General features: G+C 38.1%; 1 protein-coding gene across 2 annotated transcripts in view; it reads right to left on the bottom strand.

Moving 5' to 3' along the window:
• The window catches only part of LOC107086906 (glucosidase 2 subunit beta-like), a 220645-nt gene that overhangs the window by 138394 nt on the left and 62062 nt on the right, over positions 1–20189 (bottom strand). For both annotated transcript variants that reach the window (XM_015378178.1, XM_015378179.1), the window contains exon 9: positions 612–698. In XM_015378178.1, the coding sequence (XP_015233664.1) occupies positions 612–698 (87 nt within the window). The remainder of the gene's footprint in view (positions 1–611; positions 699–20189) is intronic.

Genomic DNA, 20189 nt, shown 5'->3' with positions numbered 1-20189 from the left:
GACTATGACTCTAGATAAGTGGACATTTAGTCACGAAACATGTTAATCACAACCTTCCTTTGTTTTTGCTTTTTGAAGCTAAGTTGGACAAATGCACCTGTGTTAAATCAAATGTACACCCATGGAAAAGGGAAGCAAGAGATAACAATTTATAGCTTCTCAAAAGTGCTGCAGAAACTGGCTACCTCTATTATTTGTTTTAAATGTAAATCCCTTTATTGTCCCACAATGGGGAAATTCCCTCTCTGCACTTAACCCATTGCCTCGGGATGCAGTGGGCTGCCATTGTGTGGTGCCGGGAAGCAGTGTGGGGTTAAGGGTCTTGCTCAGGGACCCATTTTATGGGACTTCTAGAAATCTGTAATGAGTGTCAAATCAGATTTTGTCTTCAGATTTTGCTTATGCAATAAAATACTATCTTTCACTGTAAATAGCAATATTTAATTAATTGGTAAAAATAATTCTGTAACTAATGTACAGGTTATAATGTTAAATAAACAACAACCCTGCATTAGAATTATAGGTGACACCGAATAAGCCAACAAAGAGTGAATAAAATACAAAAATGGAAACATGTTAATAATATAAGAGATAATAGTGCTTGATCTTACCTTATAGTTGTTGCCTCGAATCAGGACATCCCAGAGTGTGTTTTCAAACTTGCTAAGACCCATTTGAGGGCCTCCACCCAACAAGGTCTGTTTATAACAGCACAAAGAGAAAAAAAATCAAACAAAAAATGTATATCATCAAAAAACAACCACCCTAAGAAAATCTTTTTTTTTATCTCATCTACTGCAAGTAATATGCTACATAAGATTGTTGGTACTGCTAGTTATTAAAAGAAAATCCCACAATGGTTGGAAAACTACCTTGAATTTGACAAAAATAATGCCTTCCCCTAGACAAAAAGGGAAAATATTGTGACCAAACATGTTAAATTGAGGGGTTTCCACTAATTAGCATCACAGATGTTTACAATATTGTAATCATCAGTGCTGTGCTGACATGGTGTGTACCACACTCAACATGGACAAGAGGAAGTGAAGAAGAGTGCTATCTCAGCAAATTTTGTCGGATTTTGCTGGAAATTTGGATTTCTCTTCTATTAGATATTCATTTATCCTGTTTACTCACAATAGAAGTTTTCACTTAGTCTGTTTCACCTTGAAGGCCACACAATTCTCTGTGTGATGGTGTTTGTAGACCAGATATAGCTTCTTCCCATAAAAAAACCAGATTCTTTATCAAGGTTTATTTATAACATGTTACTGTTAACCAAAGTGTCTGTAATTTGTTTTGACTCTGACTACTTTCCATTGTTGTAAGTAAGGGGGAGCGAACGCAGCTCATGCAGAACAGGGCTGAATGCTGTGCCATAAGGGTTGTATGATGAACTGTTCTCTCTTTGCAAAGATCTGATAAAATAAAATTCCGACTGAGTGAAATTATCGATCTCTGTTTATTTAACTAGGGTGAATAGTTGAATACTTTTTTCCCACTACAGCAAATCAGAAAGAAAATAACAGACATACATGTTAAAGGTAAAGGCAATAAGACCATCTCCAAGCAGCTTCATGTTCTTGTGACTACATTTCAATAAATTATTCGGAAATTTAAGATTCATGGGACAGTAGCCAACCTCTCTGGGTGTGACCATGTGACAAATCAAGGACAGATAATATGAATGGTTAAAAAGAGTCCAAAAAAAAAATTCTAATGAGATTAAATGTCTATCAGTTTTGCTTTCATATTCATTTTAACAAGTTGTTAACTCAGAAACTTGTAGGAAATGATCAGGTTTGAGTATTTGTAGAATCTATAAATCATAAAACAGTGTAATTGCAGTTTAGTTTGGCGTTATTTAACAGCTTTTTTGAATTTGGACTTAAATCACTTATGAGACAATTCTCAGTGATTCTCAGTTTTGTTTTCATATTAAAACAGACCTAGAAAAGGCCTTAAAAATATCCATATTTTTCAAGTCAACACTTGTTTTTCTTAATCGCAATTAACTATGAACTTTGACAAGGCAATTCCAAGCACACAAATATCCTCAGGTCTAAACCATTTAATTGAAGCGCTGGCTGATTGCGTAGGGTATGGTCAAAAGGCTGACATAGCTTGATCTTTTGTGAAAAATGTCTGCACAGGTAGTTCATTAAATTGCTCCTAATGAAATGCATAAAAAGCCATCTCTGTTTCTGTTCAAATCATATCTGCTGAAACCCTCAAGTGTCCTTCTTATTAAATGAGCTTCTACACCATCAAGGATAAACTGTAAGCATAGAAATAATACTATTCATCAAGAAGAGTGCTTCTGTTATACAGAAACAGTCAGCATGTTTTAATTCACCAGAGGACATGCATATCATTCTTCCCGTATCGACACAAATGGAATTCCACGGGGTGAAAAGAACTGACAAGCAAATTAATCTGTAGCCTTTTCTCAAGCAGAAATGAAAGTCAGTCAGGTGGTGTCTTAGTAGATGCCCACCAGTGCCAGAACTATTGCAAGACCATAAATAAGAGAAAAAGAATGTTTAAGACAATGCAATGCTGCTGCACACTGAGGGGGAAAGGATGGCAGCAGTCGGGTGGAAGCCAGAACAGCTTTCAGTGTTTATTCATTGGAAACTGTGACACCTGGAAGCCATTCTGGGAGTTATACATCACAGCAGGCACTGACCTTTAGATACCATGCACAATTAGGCTAAGCTAATAAACACTACTGTGGATTTGGGCATTTGGACTGGAAGGCAGGTACACTGAATCAACACAAACCTAAATAGCATCAAGTTCCTGTGTGTCTCTCAGTCAGAGACAAACTGAAATTAGACGTGAAAAAGGAGTAAAAAAAGGTTAAGCTGAACATTAATGTTGCTCAATGCTTTCTTTTTTCTCTCTCTCTTTTTTTTTTTTGAGGTCTCAGTCTTGAATTGTTAAAAGCAGCATCTTCTTGAATCTCGCCTTAATCTTTGGCCTGAATAAAACTGGACCGATTACACTCACACATACAGCTGTGCTTGAAAGTTTACATACCCTCCGAGGAATTCAAATAATACCAAATTGAAAAAAAAATAAATAAATAAAAGAATACATTAAATGATATCTTAGTAATACAAAATGCTGCTTTTGATTAGATTTTTTGACTGTCCCAGACAAATTATGATAACTAGCTCATGAACAGCTCACAGCCACATCTATTTCCTGTCTGGATGTGCGATGCGAATGTAAACTAAAGTTCCGATCTTTTACTTTGACTCACAGACAAGGGGGCGATCAAATGTAGCCAAAATCACGCCATTCGCCTCTCTTCTTTCGGCACCACCGCCTTACTTCACAACTAGATCCGCCCTTCTACATAGAGATAACATGGGAATCCTTCTGTACAGCTGCGACATTGGTGTTTGGTTTGTGAACATACCTTAACAACTATGAAAACGCCACAGAAATCCAAAATTTTAAAGTTATGACAAGAAACATTAATCCAACAATACCTTAAGAGACTTGAAAAAAACAAAAAACAAACAAAAAAAAACATTCCAACTGTGAAACAAATGTGGCAAGTAATGGATAAATACTGGAGAAACAATTGCAGTAATCAGGAAGTTATGCATAGGACATCCTTGAACGTGACTGAAAAGAAATCTTCACTATCTGAGAACACGATGTGCCTCATTCATCACTACCAGAATGAATTTCAAGCTGTCATTGGCGCTGAAGTGGAAAATGCAAGGTAAGGACTAGATTATGAAAACTTTTTTTCACTGGCTCACTTCAGTCATTTTTGCTGTGATGATCTAAAAAGACAAACCAAAGTTTTTGATAATAAAAACTTTGTTTAAAAACTTGAAATTGTTAAATGAAAGTGCGTCTTTAATGTTTTCCAGGCCAAGGACCCCCAAACTGCTGGCAAGATGAAGCGAGAACCCCCCCAATTATATATATATATATTGTATAAAATAGTGTTATATCAAACTGGTCCTATAGTCACTCTATTACAGATGGAGTAATGTAATGAAAGTAATTTCGCTCTGGGATTATTAAAGTATTTCTGATTCTGATTCCTGGTTGATGGGACAGATGTTGTGAATGAAATGGTGCCCAGCTTGAAAGAGCACCTATGTGTCGCTGAATGTGTGCATTGATGACAGAAAGACATCTTCTGCCTCCATTTATCTGTTTACTACAGTGTTGAATTCTAAATAATGTGTATTTAAAGATATTTCCATAAGTGGAAAAAATTGCAGGGGGGAATATAAAAAAAAAAAAAAAAATATCAAAATCAGTAAAAACTTTCATGACCCCCATGCAGTACCTCCTTGGAGCCCTAGGGGCCGTGGACCCCCTGTTGAAGACCTCTGTGTTAGAGCATAACTGTACCTGATAAAATACAAGTTTTTTTTTACTGAATTAACTTTATTAACTTTATTGACCTACATAAGTTATAAATACCCGAGACTTGACTCTCCTTTCTCTAGATGGAGACCCTAAATGTTAAATCAGAGGGTAGTACCTAGTTACATTTACTCAGTTACATTGACTTGATTATCTTTTAGGGAAAATAAAATACTTTTAGGAGTAGTTTTAAAGCATTGTACCTTAAAAAAAAAAAAGATAAAATATCACTACAAAATTGCTTTTTATCACATTTTTGGGTTTAAAGACATTTAGCTGTTGGGGCAGCTGTAGGAGATTAAATCAACTATAGTGAGTTAACAGAAGGCAGGTTCTCAGGGCGCATTTCTTATCTAATCAGATCTCACTTATAATGTAAAATATCTGGTCACAACTTACAAAATTATCAAATATGTAGATTTTGTCCTTTTTTGTAAATGTTAAAAATGTTTACAGAGCTGTCTCACCTCTCCTTCTTTATAGTATCAGATGCTCCTCTTCCATCCTCGTTTTCAGCTTCACATGGCTTTGCTCCACTCTGCCAGTTCTACTCCACTTGAAACCAGGGGTTTCCCATTGGATAAGTAATGGCTGGGAAGGGGGAATACCTGCTGGAGGTTTTTCTAACTGGGAGTGCACTAGGTGGCTTGCACACACCAATTACTGCACCCCAAGAATACAAAACAAACTTCAACCAACGTAAGACCTTAATAATCCTCCAATGTGCTTTGGGCGGTAAGGTTTTTCATCTGGAGGATTGCTTTGGAGCATAACCCCAGAGTTCTGTGAATGTCTGCTTTGTGGGAGTTGGTTAGGTGTGGGGTACATCCTTCCAGCAGAAAGGGGGAGATTTGGGTTGGCTGACACTAGGTTTTACATCCTTAAGAAAGCTGCATATCCACTGCAGGAATGGCTGGTGAAACCATTAAGTGACACAGGCAGGTTCACAGAAGAAAGACAAAAACCTGGGTTGTACAAGAGTGGTTGTAGGAAACAACTCTGGTGGGCTTAAGGTGGTGTTGCATTCTAAAATCAACAACTTTGAAATCAGCCAGGTAAAGTCCATGTTGCTGACCTACTGTGCTTCTGTCTGTCCATAGCTCAACGGGAGACATCAAGACAACATGGGACAAAGTTGAAAGGAATAGATGTTCAGAATGTACTGATGACACATTTCTGAAAGAAATCCCTCAAAATTTAGGCAAGTAAAAGATAAGGTTGAAAAGCAAGAGATGTTTTCCTTGTTCTAATCTCTTTATTGGTGGGTTTTATTTATTAACAAAGGTTAAAAAAACAGACATGCCTGGTATGTTTATTTCATCTGATAATCAAGCAATCAGCTGAAAACATTTGTGCACCATCTTGTTTATCTGTCCTCCTGGTTTCAGTCAAATCTTCAACACCTTCACATACGTATGTCAAATTCATAATGTGTTTATTGGGACCTCAATGAATCTCATACTTATTAAGGTGCAAATTTTCAAGCTTTAGAATAGAGAATAGATAAGGGGTTAAATGATTTAGTGAAAGCTAATCGTTTTTGTTGTTTAATTTAGCTTAGCAAGCATGTAGGTGGACAGATGTAGCGATGTTGTGCAGGTTTTTACTGTATTCTTTCGCATCGCTTGATTCTAATGCTACGTTCACGCCTCACGTAATTGAAGCAGCTGGTTTACATGCAAAGTCAATGGTTGACGCGCATCAAAGAGCATCAAAAGGTCCTGCACGCTTGATCAGCTTTACAAGCCGCAGCTGAGTTGGAAAAATTAAACTTTTGCTGCTTGACGCGCCACATCTTACAAACAGAGAAGCTGATCTGGGAGTGGGCAGGGAGACAGACACAGCCCAGCTGATGCAGATCGCTATGATCACTCCCCTGAAACAGTTTATTAATGCCTAAATTAACATAAAATGTTGAAACTTGCTGGCAAAATATGTTTGCCTTTTATTTTTCTGGTGCCGGCAGCCTGTACTATGTACCTGTATAATGGTAGCATCTAATTTCAGCTGCAACAAACAGAAGCAGAAAACCCCCAGCTGCTGCTGAGGTTTCCCAGTGACAGCACACCACCAGTATCTGGGGATCTGAGCCCCTTCAACAGCAAAATTATATTTTAAGGCAGGATCGTAATCTTGATGAATTGTCTCTACAGACCATGTTTTGAGGTGGATTTTCTCGCTTAAGAATATATTAAAACTACTTTTTACCCACTCCCTGCCATTGAACACAGAAGTATCGGACGCATCTGGACACACTTTACTGGACGAGCTTCAGGAGCATCAAAGATTCTTTTGAGGCACTTCTGACCTTAATGTGTACAAGCATCAAACATGAAGCAGCAGGCACTTTTTTTGCTGCTCAAACCATATCCAGTATGAACGTAGAATTACAGTACATTGGGTTCTTTTAAATATCTGCCCATGTCTTCCTCCTGCTCTAAGGAACCTATAGTAAAGTTTCTTGAAACTTTATGGTTGGCTACATAACGTGGCACATGTTCACTCACAGTTTTGGGCATCTTGAATGAAAATCTTCATGCATCATTAAACATTGTTAATTTAAAAAAAAAACCAATGAATGCATGTTGTAGAGAAAATAATAAAAATAAAAATCCAATGTTCACTTGGATGGGAGGGTCCTTCCTTAAGGCATTTGGAATTACAGTACATTTCCATTTGGGCCCTCTGTTTCAATTAAGTAATGTAATTTACCTAAGAAGCTTTTGAAGCAGTGATTTATTTCTTTAAAAGTGGTTTAGCAAATGGAAAAGTGCAACATCTTATATTTGATTTTTTTTTTTTTTGCAAGAACAGTAATTTAAAATCATTGAGAACAAGAGATAGCATTTGTAACCGTCAACGCTTTCATATTTTCTGTGGCCTGTCAAATAGTTAGTCTCAGGGAAAACTATAAATATTATATACTCTTAATTTAATCAATCAATCAACCTAAAACAAATACTCATCTTTACTGCAGTTTGAATGGATTTAACTTAATGTGTGAAAACGGGTTTGAGGATGACCTTAATGCTTCTTGGTGTTAACCTAACACAGAAGCGGATAAAGCGGTATGCAAAGATACCACCTTACAAGAGACGAAAGATCAAATAACATGCTTACATATTGAGATAGGTGCTATTTGATAGATCTAGCTAGTTCCAGAGGCTCAGCTGCACAAACACCACTTATATCTACCTGGCATTAGAATATTGAGTTTTCAGTCTGTTATGAAATGTATCGCCTTGCAAATATGTGGAAACAGCACAAACAAAGAGATGAGACATCTATTACCATGAGCCCACACAAGTGAAAATATTATGTCTCCCACACAGTATTGGTATAAGAGCACTGACTGAAGAGAAGAAGCACACTTACTCAAATTCCCTTCTCACAGGAATTAAAGCTAGTCTTAAAGTCCCTTATGTTGTGTTCTTTTTACTCACCAAACTGGGTTCATAGAGTTTTCAGGGGTGTTTTGGCCATAGTTAATCAAATCTTTTGCTGAGAGAGAATCGAAAAGAGTAAGTGATCTTCAGTCAAGGGTCTGTGGTTGTTTAGCGTAAAAGACTCACAACAACCAATTTAGCAATCTCACCACTGAAGATTAACTACAGCTCACTTTAAGCAGAGGCAGAGGTTTTCTGTTAAAACAGGACACTGTGGCTACTGCTGTGCTGACTGCTGCTTTTAATTGTCCTTGTTTCTTCCACGGTTGTCTCATTTTTCTCTTCCGTCTTCTGTATAGAGTACCAACTCTAATGTTTGCTTTCAGTTCAGTCTTGAACAGATACCGCTCAGATGTTTGTGACATCATGGCACATAATCATGCAGTCCTCCATCGGTTAAAAATAATAATACTACACAGTGTGAAAAGAGTTGATAAGAGAATTCTGGAGTTAACTTTGGAATCAGGTTTGGATTTGGGCTCAAACGTGTTTTTTTTCTTATGAAATATAAGTTAAATCTATTTAGTAGTGAATACAAATGTGTTTACACTTTAAATGAAAGGACTAGTACTTGATACATTTTTGAACTCAAAGTCAGAATGATGAAGACCATCCTGCAGTGGCAGCAAAGGTGTAACTTTATGATAAAAGTGGGGGATGTTCTAAGGACATTCAAACGTATGTTTATTGAATGCCTTCCTATTGTTGAGATGACATGAGAACTGTAATACACTGTTATTTATAGTTATAGACAGATGCCTGCCTTTAGTGCATTATTTATAAAGGGCTCAAAAACAAAAATGAGGAGTAACAGTTGATACTGATGCCAACAGCAATATATCATGCATCCCTAGTATGAACACAACTTCAATTCCATCCATCCATCCATGCATGGCTTCCCTTTAAGCTGCATCAGTGACTATCCTCCTTCACAAGCAGCAAAATCAAATTTAGAAAATTGTCCCATATGTCGTTGACAGCCAAAGTCTATATATTGGACCTTAATTTTCAAAACTCATTTATACACTGATTTTTATTATTTGTGCTTTAATTCTTGCAGGTTTCTTATATTTTAATAAATATAAGAAAGCCCTGGGGCACACCTGAGGTGACATTATATGATATCTGTCAGATATTTTTGACACCATGGCACATAATCAGACAGTTCACCGTCTATTAAAAAATTGTACTATACAGAGTTAATATGAGAATTTTGGAGTCGGGTGTGACTTCAGTTTGGGTCAGGCTCCAAGATTTATTTTTGCATTAAATAAGTAAATTTTTTTATCCTCAATAAATGAGTCATTATTTTTTGTATATTTAATTACCTGATAGATAAATGTTTGTCTTACTTCCAGAAAAGGTTACTCAAAAATATACATTCTTGTGCATTCCTCTGCTCAAGATAACTGTCTTTTACCTATCACAGAGGAAAATTAAAAGATGTTAGGAGGGAATGAAAAAAAATGAAATTACCTTTTCCTCTGTCCTCTCCTATATAATTGAAAAAAAAAAAGAGTATCAACTCCAACCCTTATTTTCAGTCCAGTCTTGAGTGGATATTTGTCAGATATCAATTAAATGATTACTGTATAATTATACAGTCCACCATTTTTTAAGGAATTCTACTAAACAGTGTGACTAGACTTAATATGAAAATTTTTGAGCTGGGTGTGGGTCTGGTTTGGGTAAGGCTCTACGATTTATTTTTTGCATTAAATATTTTCTTTTATCCTAAATAAATGAGTAATTAACATTTTTATTTATTTAATTAAGTATTAAATACATATTGTCGTACTTCCAGAAAGTTTATTTAAAAATGTTCATTCTTGTGCAAACTTGCTGCTCAGGATAACTGTGTTTTACCTATCATGTAGGGAAATTAATAGATGTTAAGAGGGAATAAAATGTAGTATATAAAGTAATAAAGTATATTAAAAAAAATGCAATATAGTAATACAGAACTAAGCTTAAATTTACTGTGTTGTTTTTTATGGATGGTCATTGTATTGCTTGGTCAACCCATTATAAGCCAGTGTATATACACTGTTTTGTCATTTCTTTATTTGATCAGCTATGCTTTATTTCTGCAGTGAGGTGGTATATTAACATTTTTTAATAGTTAGATTTTTCTTTGATCTCTTTTATGAGCTTAGTTTCTTTTTTATTTCTTTTTAACCTTTTTTTTCTTAGAAATTCAACTTTTGGGGTTTAAATAAAACACAATTTTTATCGGAATATCTGTGATTCATCATGCATTTGATACAGTCCCTCACAGTTTATAACCATGTTACCTGTATTATTTTTTTTCACACTACTAAAACTTAGAGGTTGGTAAAGATTCAATATTTTCAAAGTGGCCCTTATGGACAATGGCAATGTAAATATAACATTATCAACCACCCAAGTAGAGTCAAAAATAGTCCAGGGATATTTTGAGCAAAGCCCACTTTGAGTGACGCTTTAAAAAGGTGCAGTGGTAAGATTCCTTTATTAGACTAATGAACTGCCTCTCATAGATAAAAGGCAAAATGACAGACAGATGGATCGATTTAACGCCTGTCATCTGTCCATATACTCCTCAGTCTCAGGGCCTGGGGAACATTTCATAAAGGCCAAAGGGTCGGCTTATCATGAAGCTAAATGCCAATGTAATTATTAGCGTCTGGAGATAGTGGAAAAGGAAGCACATCCTGCAGCACAACACCATATTTAATTGATAAATGTCATTCTGCAAAGGGAGTGTTCATAAGTAAAAAATAAAATAAAATGAATGCAGAGGGAGCAAATGGGAGTGACAACAAAGGTTCTGCTGATATACCAGATCAGAAGAAATGTAGGTTGGACACTGGAAAAAAATAAAATAAGACAAAAATAATACAAAAAACATCCGGACCAGGCAGAATGCCAGCCAAATTAACTGTCACCCTTAGTGAGATATGTATGCATGTTTAAATAAACCAATATCCAATTATCTCAAATATTAATCGCAAGTGGATTCTCCTGGGATTAAATTTGCTTCAATCAAATTCCTTTAACAATCTCTATAAATTAATGCTATTGAATGTTAAAGTTGCTTTTTAAAGTTTATAGGACTTTTCGTCTCTCGTCGTCTCCCGCTTCATCCTGGACTGGGCCGCAGGTGCACACCTCCTCCAGCTCTGTTAGGGAAAAGGCATACGCCAGCTGAGAGACATAGTCCCCCAACGAGTCCTTGGTCGTCCTTCAGGCTTCCTCCCGGTGGGATATGCCTAGAACACCTCCAGAGAGAGGCGTCCAAGGGTCATCTGAAAAGATGTCTGAGCCACCTCTACTGACTCCTTTCAATGTGAAGAAGAAGATCTATTCCAAACCTCTCACTACGTACCGAGCTCCTAAACCTATCTCTAAGGGAGAGCCCAGTCACCCTGGGTAAAAAGTTAATTTCGTCTGCTTGAATCCAGGGTCTCGTTCTTTCGGTCATTATCAGGTTTTAATGACCATAGGTGTGGGTAGGAACATTGACCCACCTGTAAATTAAGAGCTTTGCCTTTTTTGCTCAGCTCTCTTCCAATATCAAACCGTGCAGCATCCTGATTACAGCAGCAGTCGCACCGCTCCATCTATCAATCTCTCTCTCCATTCTCCCCTCATTTGTGAAAAGGACCAAAAGATATTTGAACTCCTCCACTTGAAGCAGGAACTCTTTTCCAACCTAAAGGGGACAAGCCCTCTTTTCCCAGTAGAGAACCATGGCCTCAGACTTGGAGGAGCTAATTCTTATTCCAGCGACCTTTTAGGACTTTTTCAAAAATTTAAATGGAACAGAATAGAAAAGAACAGAATTGAAAAAAATACCAAAAAGTAGGTAAGTTCCGGTGTTTTCAACAGCTAAACTTGGTATAAGATTGGAAAACAATTTTTTCGGCTATTAGTTGAAACCTTTGCAGTAAAATATTTCAAAACATTAAAAATTACTTTTATTCTGATGAATGTATCAACATGGACGTGCATCCAAGAATTAGATCAGTACTGATGCTGATATTGACCAACCTAGCCTGCAACCTTGATTCTCGTGGTATTAGTATGCTCACAAATGCATTACAATACACCTTGTACCACTCCCTCCACAAGCTTTCCAGACAATTGCATAATTGTGATTTCATATTGGACATTCAGGTGTAAATGATGCAAAAGGTGTGAAGATGTCACAGCCAAACCAAAATAAATATGATAGCTTAGGAGGATGCACACGTAGCTCCTGCTATCACATCTATTTTGTCAGAATTAAACCATTTTATTTATGAAAGAAGAGCAACAGTATGTTGTTATTTGCTGTGCTTGTTTTCATGGCACCTGCTGCTTAAGACATTTTAATTTGTTACTGTGAATGGATGAATCCAAACTTTGATATCTGGGCACGAGGTGTGGACCTACCCAATCAGCTAAGAGTTCTGCTGAAAGTCTCTTCTTTCCCAAATGGATTTAGTAGGACCAGGTCCATATTTATAATTTGTAAAAAAAAAAATCCAATACTGCTGTTCCTTGTTAATAGGGGTCCTCCAGGTAAACTGTTTACATATGTGGATTTACATATGTGTAAGAGTTTTGTAAAATGGGATTTATGTGTTTGCATAACATTGGCATATCTTTGTGGTTAAAGATTCTTTCTCTCAATGATCCATAAGTCCAACTTTAATGAGTTAATGAATATCAATGCATTCTGTTGTAAATTTATCAGCTACTCAAGTGAAAATAATTGAAAAAGTAACCAAAGCACAAAAGGCACAGGAAAAATACCTTCAAAAAACCCTAGAAGTAGAATACTTAGTGTTGTATAAACCTCTAGCTGTATGGAAGGAAGATATTACAAACCATGTCTGTTGAGGCAAGACTTGTGCAAAACTCTGTAGTTTTGGAATGCTTTGTCAGATTTAATTTATGCAAACTGCTGCCTTGAAAAACGTTTATAAAAAAAAGAAAAACGTATAAAGAGAGCAATTTTTTGTGCTATACATAAACTTTACAATGCAAAAAAAGCAATGTATGATGAGGCTAATAAATTTAGGCCACTTCAATATGAACTCTGCATTGCCCACACTGTTTGTTTCCAGGTAATTTACATGATTCTGCTGTTTTGTTTTTTGTTTTTTTGTTTTTTTTAAATATTAGGTCACATTGAATTAAATCAGACTCTGGAAAGACCTCTTGTTTTCTGAAAGAACATCTCATCAAAGAGCTTCAGCTTATTTGCTGGGGGAAACTGTTGATGTGCTTGGTGTTTCTATGGCGACCTCCTTCATAAGACAATAATAAAAACTCGCCGAGGCCATTGGGGCGCAGAAACAGTGCATGTCCTCGGCATTTCAGCCTTACGTGGAGCTTAGAGGAGTTACACAACCTGACGTTCTCCTTCAGAATCTTACTCTGCTGCATCATTTGAAGGCTTCTGAAACTGGCAAAGTAGGGGCTTGCTAGCAAAGGGATGAAACACGGAATGACAAAACTTGCTGTGTCTGTCTGTCAAGCTTGGTCTTTATCCGACTGACATTTGCTGGCTCAGGCTCATCCAGGCTCTGGAGAGAGCAGGGGATAAGAGTCAGTACCACATGGCTTTCTTCCCCCTGAATTCTGTCGGGCACAAGATTTATAATGAATTTCTTTCTTTCTAAATCCTCATCCTGTTCTTACCAACTCTGGAAAATATAGTAGAGACTTGCTATGATTTAAACACTAAGTAGTTATCTGCTGCACTATTCATGCCATGATAACTTTTATGACTTTTTCATAAAAAATTATTTTGCACACATCAGTGCAGGCTTTTAAAGTAAGAAAAGAAAAAAAGACAAACGAACACTAAGATTAACATAATTAATATAAGGGCAGCATATTCAAACAGTTAGAAAAAACAAATACATCGACAGAGTATGTCAGCTATGGCTGCTACTTGGAGAAGAGAGACTGCAGCTTCCTAATGACCCTTTTACTTACGTACACCATAGTCTGCCCTTCCCTGTGCTGGTGTTCTGTAGTTGGGACTTCTGTGTTCTTCATGGATAGTACATAACAAACAACATGTTCAAGCATAAGGGTGTCCATATGTGCTTTTGCCACCAGGACACCTTAGGCCGTAGTTCAATAATCGACTTTTTGTCTCATCTGATCTGCGGCCATATTTCTTGGACACTCGGGTGAAGAGATGGGCGGAGCTCTCTACTGACCACTACCTGGTGGTGAGCTGGGTCTAATGGTTGAGGAGAACACCGGTAGGACCTGGTAGGTCCAAACGTTTTGTGAGGGTTTCTTGGGAGCCTTAATTTCTCAGAGCTTCGAACACGTTTTGAGGGAGGTGGGGGACATTGAGACTTTGTGGATCATGTTCCATGCCTCTATTGTTGAGGCGGCTTGTCGGAGCTGTGGCCACAATGTTATCGGTGCATGCCTTGGCAGAAACCCTTAAACACGCTAGTGGACACCAGGGGTTAGGGAAGCTGTCTAGCTGAAGAAGGAGTTCTATCGAGTTTTATCAGCCTGTGGGACTCCGGAAGCAGCTGACATGTACTGGCAGTGAGTGCGGTAGGGGGCTCGGCTGGTTGCTGAGACAAAAACTAGGGCGCAGGAAGATTTCGGAGAGGCCATGGAGAAACACTTTCATACGGCTTCAAAGCGATTCTGGTAAACAAATCCGGCGTCAGCAGGGGGTGAAGCAGTGTAGTACAAACAATTTTTATAGTGGGGGTAGTGTGCTGCTGAACTTGAGTCGGGACGTCTTGTGTAGGTGGCGGGAGTACACCTACACACACCTCCTTAATCCTACCAACACGTCTTCCATTGAGGAGGCAGAGCTTGGGGGCTCTGGGTAAGGTTCTTCCATCTCTGGTGCTGAGGTCGCTGAGGTTGTTAAAAAGCTCATTGGTGGTGGGGCCTTGGGGCTGAATAATCTTTTTCCTGAGTACCTTAACCCCTTGAACCCTACGGACCCACCGGCGGGTCCAGCTGCTACGTGACCTCGTAATTTTACCAAACCCCCAGTATTGATGTAAAAAACATATTTGGCACAGTTTGGTGTCATTTATGGATAAATGTGCCAAAATGGCTTCTCCGCCTAAGAAATTTCTCACTAATACCATTCTAAAATAAATATGATTCATCTGATTGAGTCCAAATTTGGTATATTTTTACACAACATTTAGATTTGAAAGTCTGTACTACTTTTTTGTGCTATACAGTAAATAATATTTTGGTAGTGTTTTGCAATGTTTATTTCAAAGAAAATTTTGGCGATGTTCAAAAAATGCAAAATATTTTGTATTTTGTCCCTAATATTTCAGGCAGGGTCGGAGCTACAATGGTGCTGACACCAGAAAACCATTCTATGACATCTTACCTTTACAGACGTACCAAAAGTTTCTTCTTAAATCTAATAGCTTTGAGGCTATAAGTTATTTACTTTTGTGTGTTTTTGTCAGGCAGAAATTTATTTATACCCCCTTAGGGTGTAAGAGGTTAAAGCTCTGGATGTTGTGGGACTGTGTTGGTTAATGCGAATCTGCAACATTGTGTGGACTGGGGGCAGTTCCCCTGGATTGGCAAAGCAGGGTGGTGGTCCTCCTGTTTGAAAAGGTTGACCGGAGGGTGTGTTCTACAGAAACTCTTAAGCTTCCCTGGTAAGGTCTATTCCTGGGTTCTAGAAAGGAGGGTCCACCTGATAGTTGAATCTCAGATTCAGGAGGAGCAGTGTGGTTTTCGTCCTGGCCGTGGAACACCAGATCAGCTTTACACCCTGAGCAGGATCCTGAAGGGTGCATGGGAGTTTGCCCAACCAGTCCACATGTGTTCTGTGGATCTGGAGAAGGTATTCAAACCTTGGGGGGTCTTGTGGGGGGATACTGTGGGAGTATGGAATAGTGGGCCTTATTAAGGGCTGTTAGGTCTTTGCATGACTGGTGACTTGGTATGCATTGCTGGGCACAACCAAAGCGTCAAGTGGATCTCTTTTGGTAGCCTACGAATCATGTCTCTGCTATCCGGATATGGTTTTACTGGCTTCATCAGGGCATGATCTACAGGTCTCACTGAAGCACCTCACAGCCGAAGGTGAAGTAGCTGGGATAAGGATCAGTGGCTCCAAATCCGAGACCATGGTCTTGAGCCGGAAAAGGGTAGAGTACCTTCTCCAGGTTGAGGAGGATGTATTGCCCCTAGCGGAGGAGTTTAAGTATCTTGGAGTCTTGTTCATGAGTGAGGTGAGATGGAGTGAGAGATTGACAGGCCTATTAGTGTGGCATCTGCTGTGAAGTAGGCGCTGTACCAGCCAATTGTGGTGAAGAGAGAGTTTAGCCAAAAGGCAAAGCTCTTGATTTACCGCTCAATCTATGTTCTTACCTTCACCTATGGTCATGAACTTTGGGCCATGACCGAAAGAACGTAATCCCAGTTACAAGCGGCCGAAAATGAGTTTTCTCAGTAGTGTGTCTCCGTAGCCTCTGTAGTGCATCTCTGTAGAGTGAGGAGCTCAGTCATCCAGGGTGTTCTGGGTACGTCCCACCGGGAGGAGACCCAGAGGGAGATTCAGGACACTCTGGAGGGATTATGCTTCTTGGCTGGCCTGGAAACGCCTTGGGATTCCCCAAGTGGCTGGGGAGAGGGATGTCTAGGCCTCCCTACTGCTATCCTGGGACCCGACACCAGATAAGCGGAAGAAGATGAATGGATGGATGGACACCATAGTCTGCTGGAAACAATTGCCTATAATAAAGCCAGTCCAACATAGGCTTTGGTCATCTGACCAGGATGCTTCCTGGACACCTTTCACTAAAGGTTATCTAGTTATATTTTTCTGGCAGAAGAACCTTATGCAGAAGAAATTACTTGAAGGACTTCTGACTTTGGAATAGGTTTGGTTCACTCAGAATGAGATGGAGAAATACTGAGTTTAAAGCACGGTTTAGGTGTAAAACAATACCCCAAGCTTTGAAATCTCACAATTGTAGCCATCTGGCCTACCTGAAAATAGTTATATGTGTGGCTGAAAACTAGTGCATATTACTCGGAAAACCTGATGTACTTTATTTAAAAATTATGTGGCAGAAATTTCTGTGGAAATGCTTGTCTTTAGGATAGGTAAAAAACCTGATGTGATGTAGAAGGATAGGCAAAGTTGCAAAACTTTCACATTGCAGCAGGAATACAAGCCTAAATATACAAGCAGATATGTCTGTAGATATATGAGACTGGTCTAGACATGCTGGTTAGACTTATTGCTGTGATTGCAACTAAGGTACTACAGAGCAAAAAAAGATTAAAACACAAATTTTCCTGATGGTTGTTTTTAGAAAAAGAAAAGTAACACCACCCTCAGACTCTGCTGACCTAAGCCATTAGTGAATAAGTCTTGGTAAGGATGTTGTAACTGAGGAAATGTTCCTTGTATTCTCAGTGAGTCAAAAGAACAATTCAAGACTGCCTTGTGCCATTTAAAACTGATGCGCCAGAGCCAGTATGAAGGAGGAGAGGGGAGGTGTAGGTGTTAAATTGATTGGCGAGAGAAAAAAGCATCTGCTTTGCAATCTCTTAGCAGTTGCCTCAGAGGCAAGCCTGGCTTTGTTTCCAAACAAGAATACCCACTTCTGTGTGCCGAGGAGTGTCGCTTTGGAATAAATGTGTGAGAAGGAAAGAAATTGTTGCATAAGAAAAATTTAAAGACTTTTTTTTTTTTTTTTTTCCATGGTTTGCGGCTTTCTAAAACCTTCATCTTTTTTTTCATTACCGCCTCAACTCCTTTTTTCTGTTCTCCAGGCAGTTCAGAGTTATTATGTGGGCAGAGAACAAAAGACAGGATATTGTGTTAGAGTCAGCAGCTGATCCAGTGACAACGAGGCGAGATGGTCCCAGGTGCACCCGCTTCTCAAGTAGCACTTCAAGTTAGGGGGGATTGTGATTGAGGAGGCCAAAGAGCAAAAAAGAAATGCTGGGGCGTCGTGGGAGCTTGCGTCCTGTGTGACAAGTTGCTCGATGCGTGAAAACTCCAGGACATCCATGAAAGCAAGGAGAAGAACACCTGACCCCTCTCACCTTCCAAAAACTAAGACCAGACTCACATTTCTGTTATTGAACGAAAGAGGCATTACTTTGTTTTCTTACCTCAGCTATGTTTAGTCCGACTATCTCACGTCCCCAGTAAGTAAAGTAAGATACAGAGGCAAAGTATTTCCTAAATGGCCCTCTAATATTATATTGTCAGTCTTCTAAGAGGATGGCTAATCTGATTAAACAAAAGAACGAGTCATAAGATGGAGAATATTGTGGACAATATGTTTCCTGTAGGACTTATGAATCTGGAATTTTGAGATTTTCATGGTGCTAAATCTAGCAACAAAGGAAACATATATAGATTTGCATTTTTTTAACAAAGTAAATTACATGATAAAGGCAAATGGGTTTCTAAAAATCTAGCTAAATAAATAAGTCCAGCCTTGAATTATTTATTGTTGTTAAAACTAAGTTGTTTTTGTTTGCTTGTTTGCTTTTTAACCTTGCTGAAATGTGGGGCACGTATAAATGTTCTTTTTGCTACGTTTTAAGATAGAAATTGAGCCTAATTGCAATCTGCTCCTGTAATATTCCTCACGCAGCTCATACCCATTCTTCCATAATGCTTTAAAGCCTTGCTGGCTAATTAATGAAGCCGTCAATCACGTAACACATGCAGCACAAAGAGAAGGAACAGGATTCCTTAATTGGAAAACTTTCCTTTTTTTCCCCTCGGAGAATGGTATTGAAGATCCGTTTTTTTGTATCTTCTGGAACTACTTATAGATTTTCAAGAATTCTTTGATGAGGTCAATGTTTTCTTGCAACTTTTTTCTTTAGAGCAGCAGGTAATCTACAGTAACTAGTGCTGGCTACCAAAGTAGGAGGATTGATATTAAAGATCATTCAAGCAACAGATTATATTGACATGTAGATATAATTTGAATGAAAGACATTTATTTACCCAATGCCCTAAACAAATCTTCTCCAACTGTCTTCATAAGTTGTAAAAATAGATCATAAAATACTTAAAATTAATTGCACACCAGTCATATTGAATGGTAGTTATTATGAAGTATTGTTTCTCTTTTAAGTAATGTTTCTGGCAAGCCTACACACTGTAAACAGCTTTACTGAATGATGTTTAATCTGAAAATACACCAGACACAGGCAGACAGTTACAGACAGTTTTATTAAATTTAGCATTTTTCTTTTTTTACACTTGCTTCATTGTTTTAACTTTACCCACTGGGCATATGATATCACTAGAGCTAGTTTACCTTTTTTCCTATCATATAAACTGTTGAAATATTGAATGAAGATTTTACAAGCGCTATTCCATTTAAAGTCAAAAATCTCTGACAGTTTTCATTTAAAACCTACCGTCAGTATAAAAGTCTGGTTTTGTCATAATTAACACCTACTAAAAGGCTTTCTGCAAACGTGTTTTTTTTTTTTTTTTTTTTTAGTATAATTAGATCTATTACTGCCTTGCATCCATTGCTAGATAATATTCTAGGGCCTGGTGCAGTTGGTACATCATGATTGTCAATATTCTTATGTGTTTAGAGTGAAAGCCTATAATTTGAGTGATTGAGGACAACATGATAGCGGCCCCCATAAGTAGGCAAAGAAAGGATATACAGTAGATAGTACTGTATTTCTCTAGAAATTTGCTGGTACATTACTAGTGATACTGAATTACAATCGCTGTTATACAGCGAAAAAGAGATTGAATTTGCCATCAGGCTAGTGCTGCCAAGCTAGAGAATGCACCCATCAGGATTTTTGCTGCAGATCTTGACACCGATCTCCCATAGGGCTAATCACAGCAGATACCATTCACTGCTGGTCACATGGACTGGCTGTTAAACCTTAGATTTAGGTTAAAATGCTACAACAGTAATCTGACAAAATTAAACAATAAAATTACCTAATTTAGACAAAACATGCACACACAAAAACTTGCAAAATGCAGCAACCATTCAGTCAAAAGACATATGAAACCAGTTTAGCATATTTATTTATTCCAACAGATTTAAAATAGTAATATATACAGTATATAACTGTTTTCATAAATGAATATCACAAAATTGCCGATATCAAATAATGTCAAGACAAGCCAAATGGAGGTTTCAATCAAATAAAACTGCCCGCCAGCCTGGCTGATTGTTTTGTGGATTTGCAAACTCTGCTGTGCTGTTCTGGTTTCTAGAAAGAGTGATTGACGCGCTAAAACCCTCCTCCTGGCTCAAATAGTTTTTGGGGGTTTTTTCGGACACAAGGAGAAGATTGAATAGCTTGATTTTTTTTCTCACAGATTATCTGCAT

Source organism: Cyprinodon variegatus, unplaced genomic scaffold, assembly GCF_000732505.1.
Source record: "Cyprinodon variegatus isolate N-32 unplaced genomic scaffold, C_variegatus-1.0 Scaffold166, whole genome shotgun sequence".
Classification (NCBI taxonomy): Eukaryota; Metazoa; Chordata; class Actinopteri; order Cyprinodontiformes; family Cyprinodontidae; genus Cyprinodon; species Cyprinodon variegatus.
Note: the sequence above shows the minus strand (reverse complement) of the source record. Positions and strands in the feature narration are given on the sequence as shown.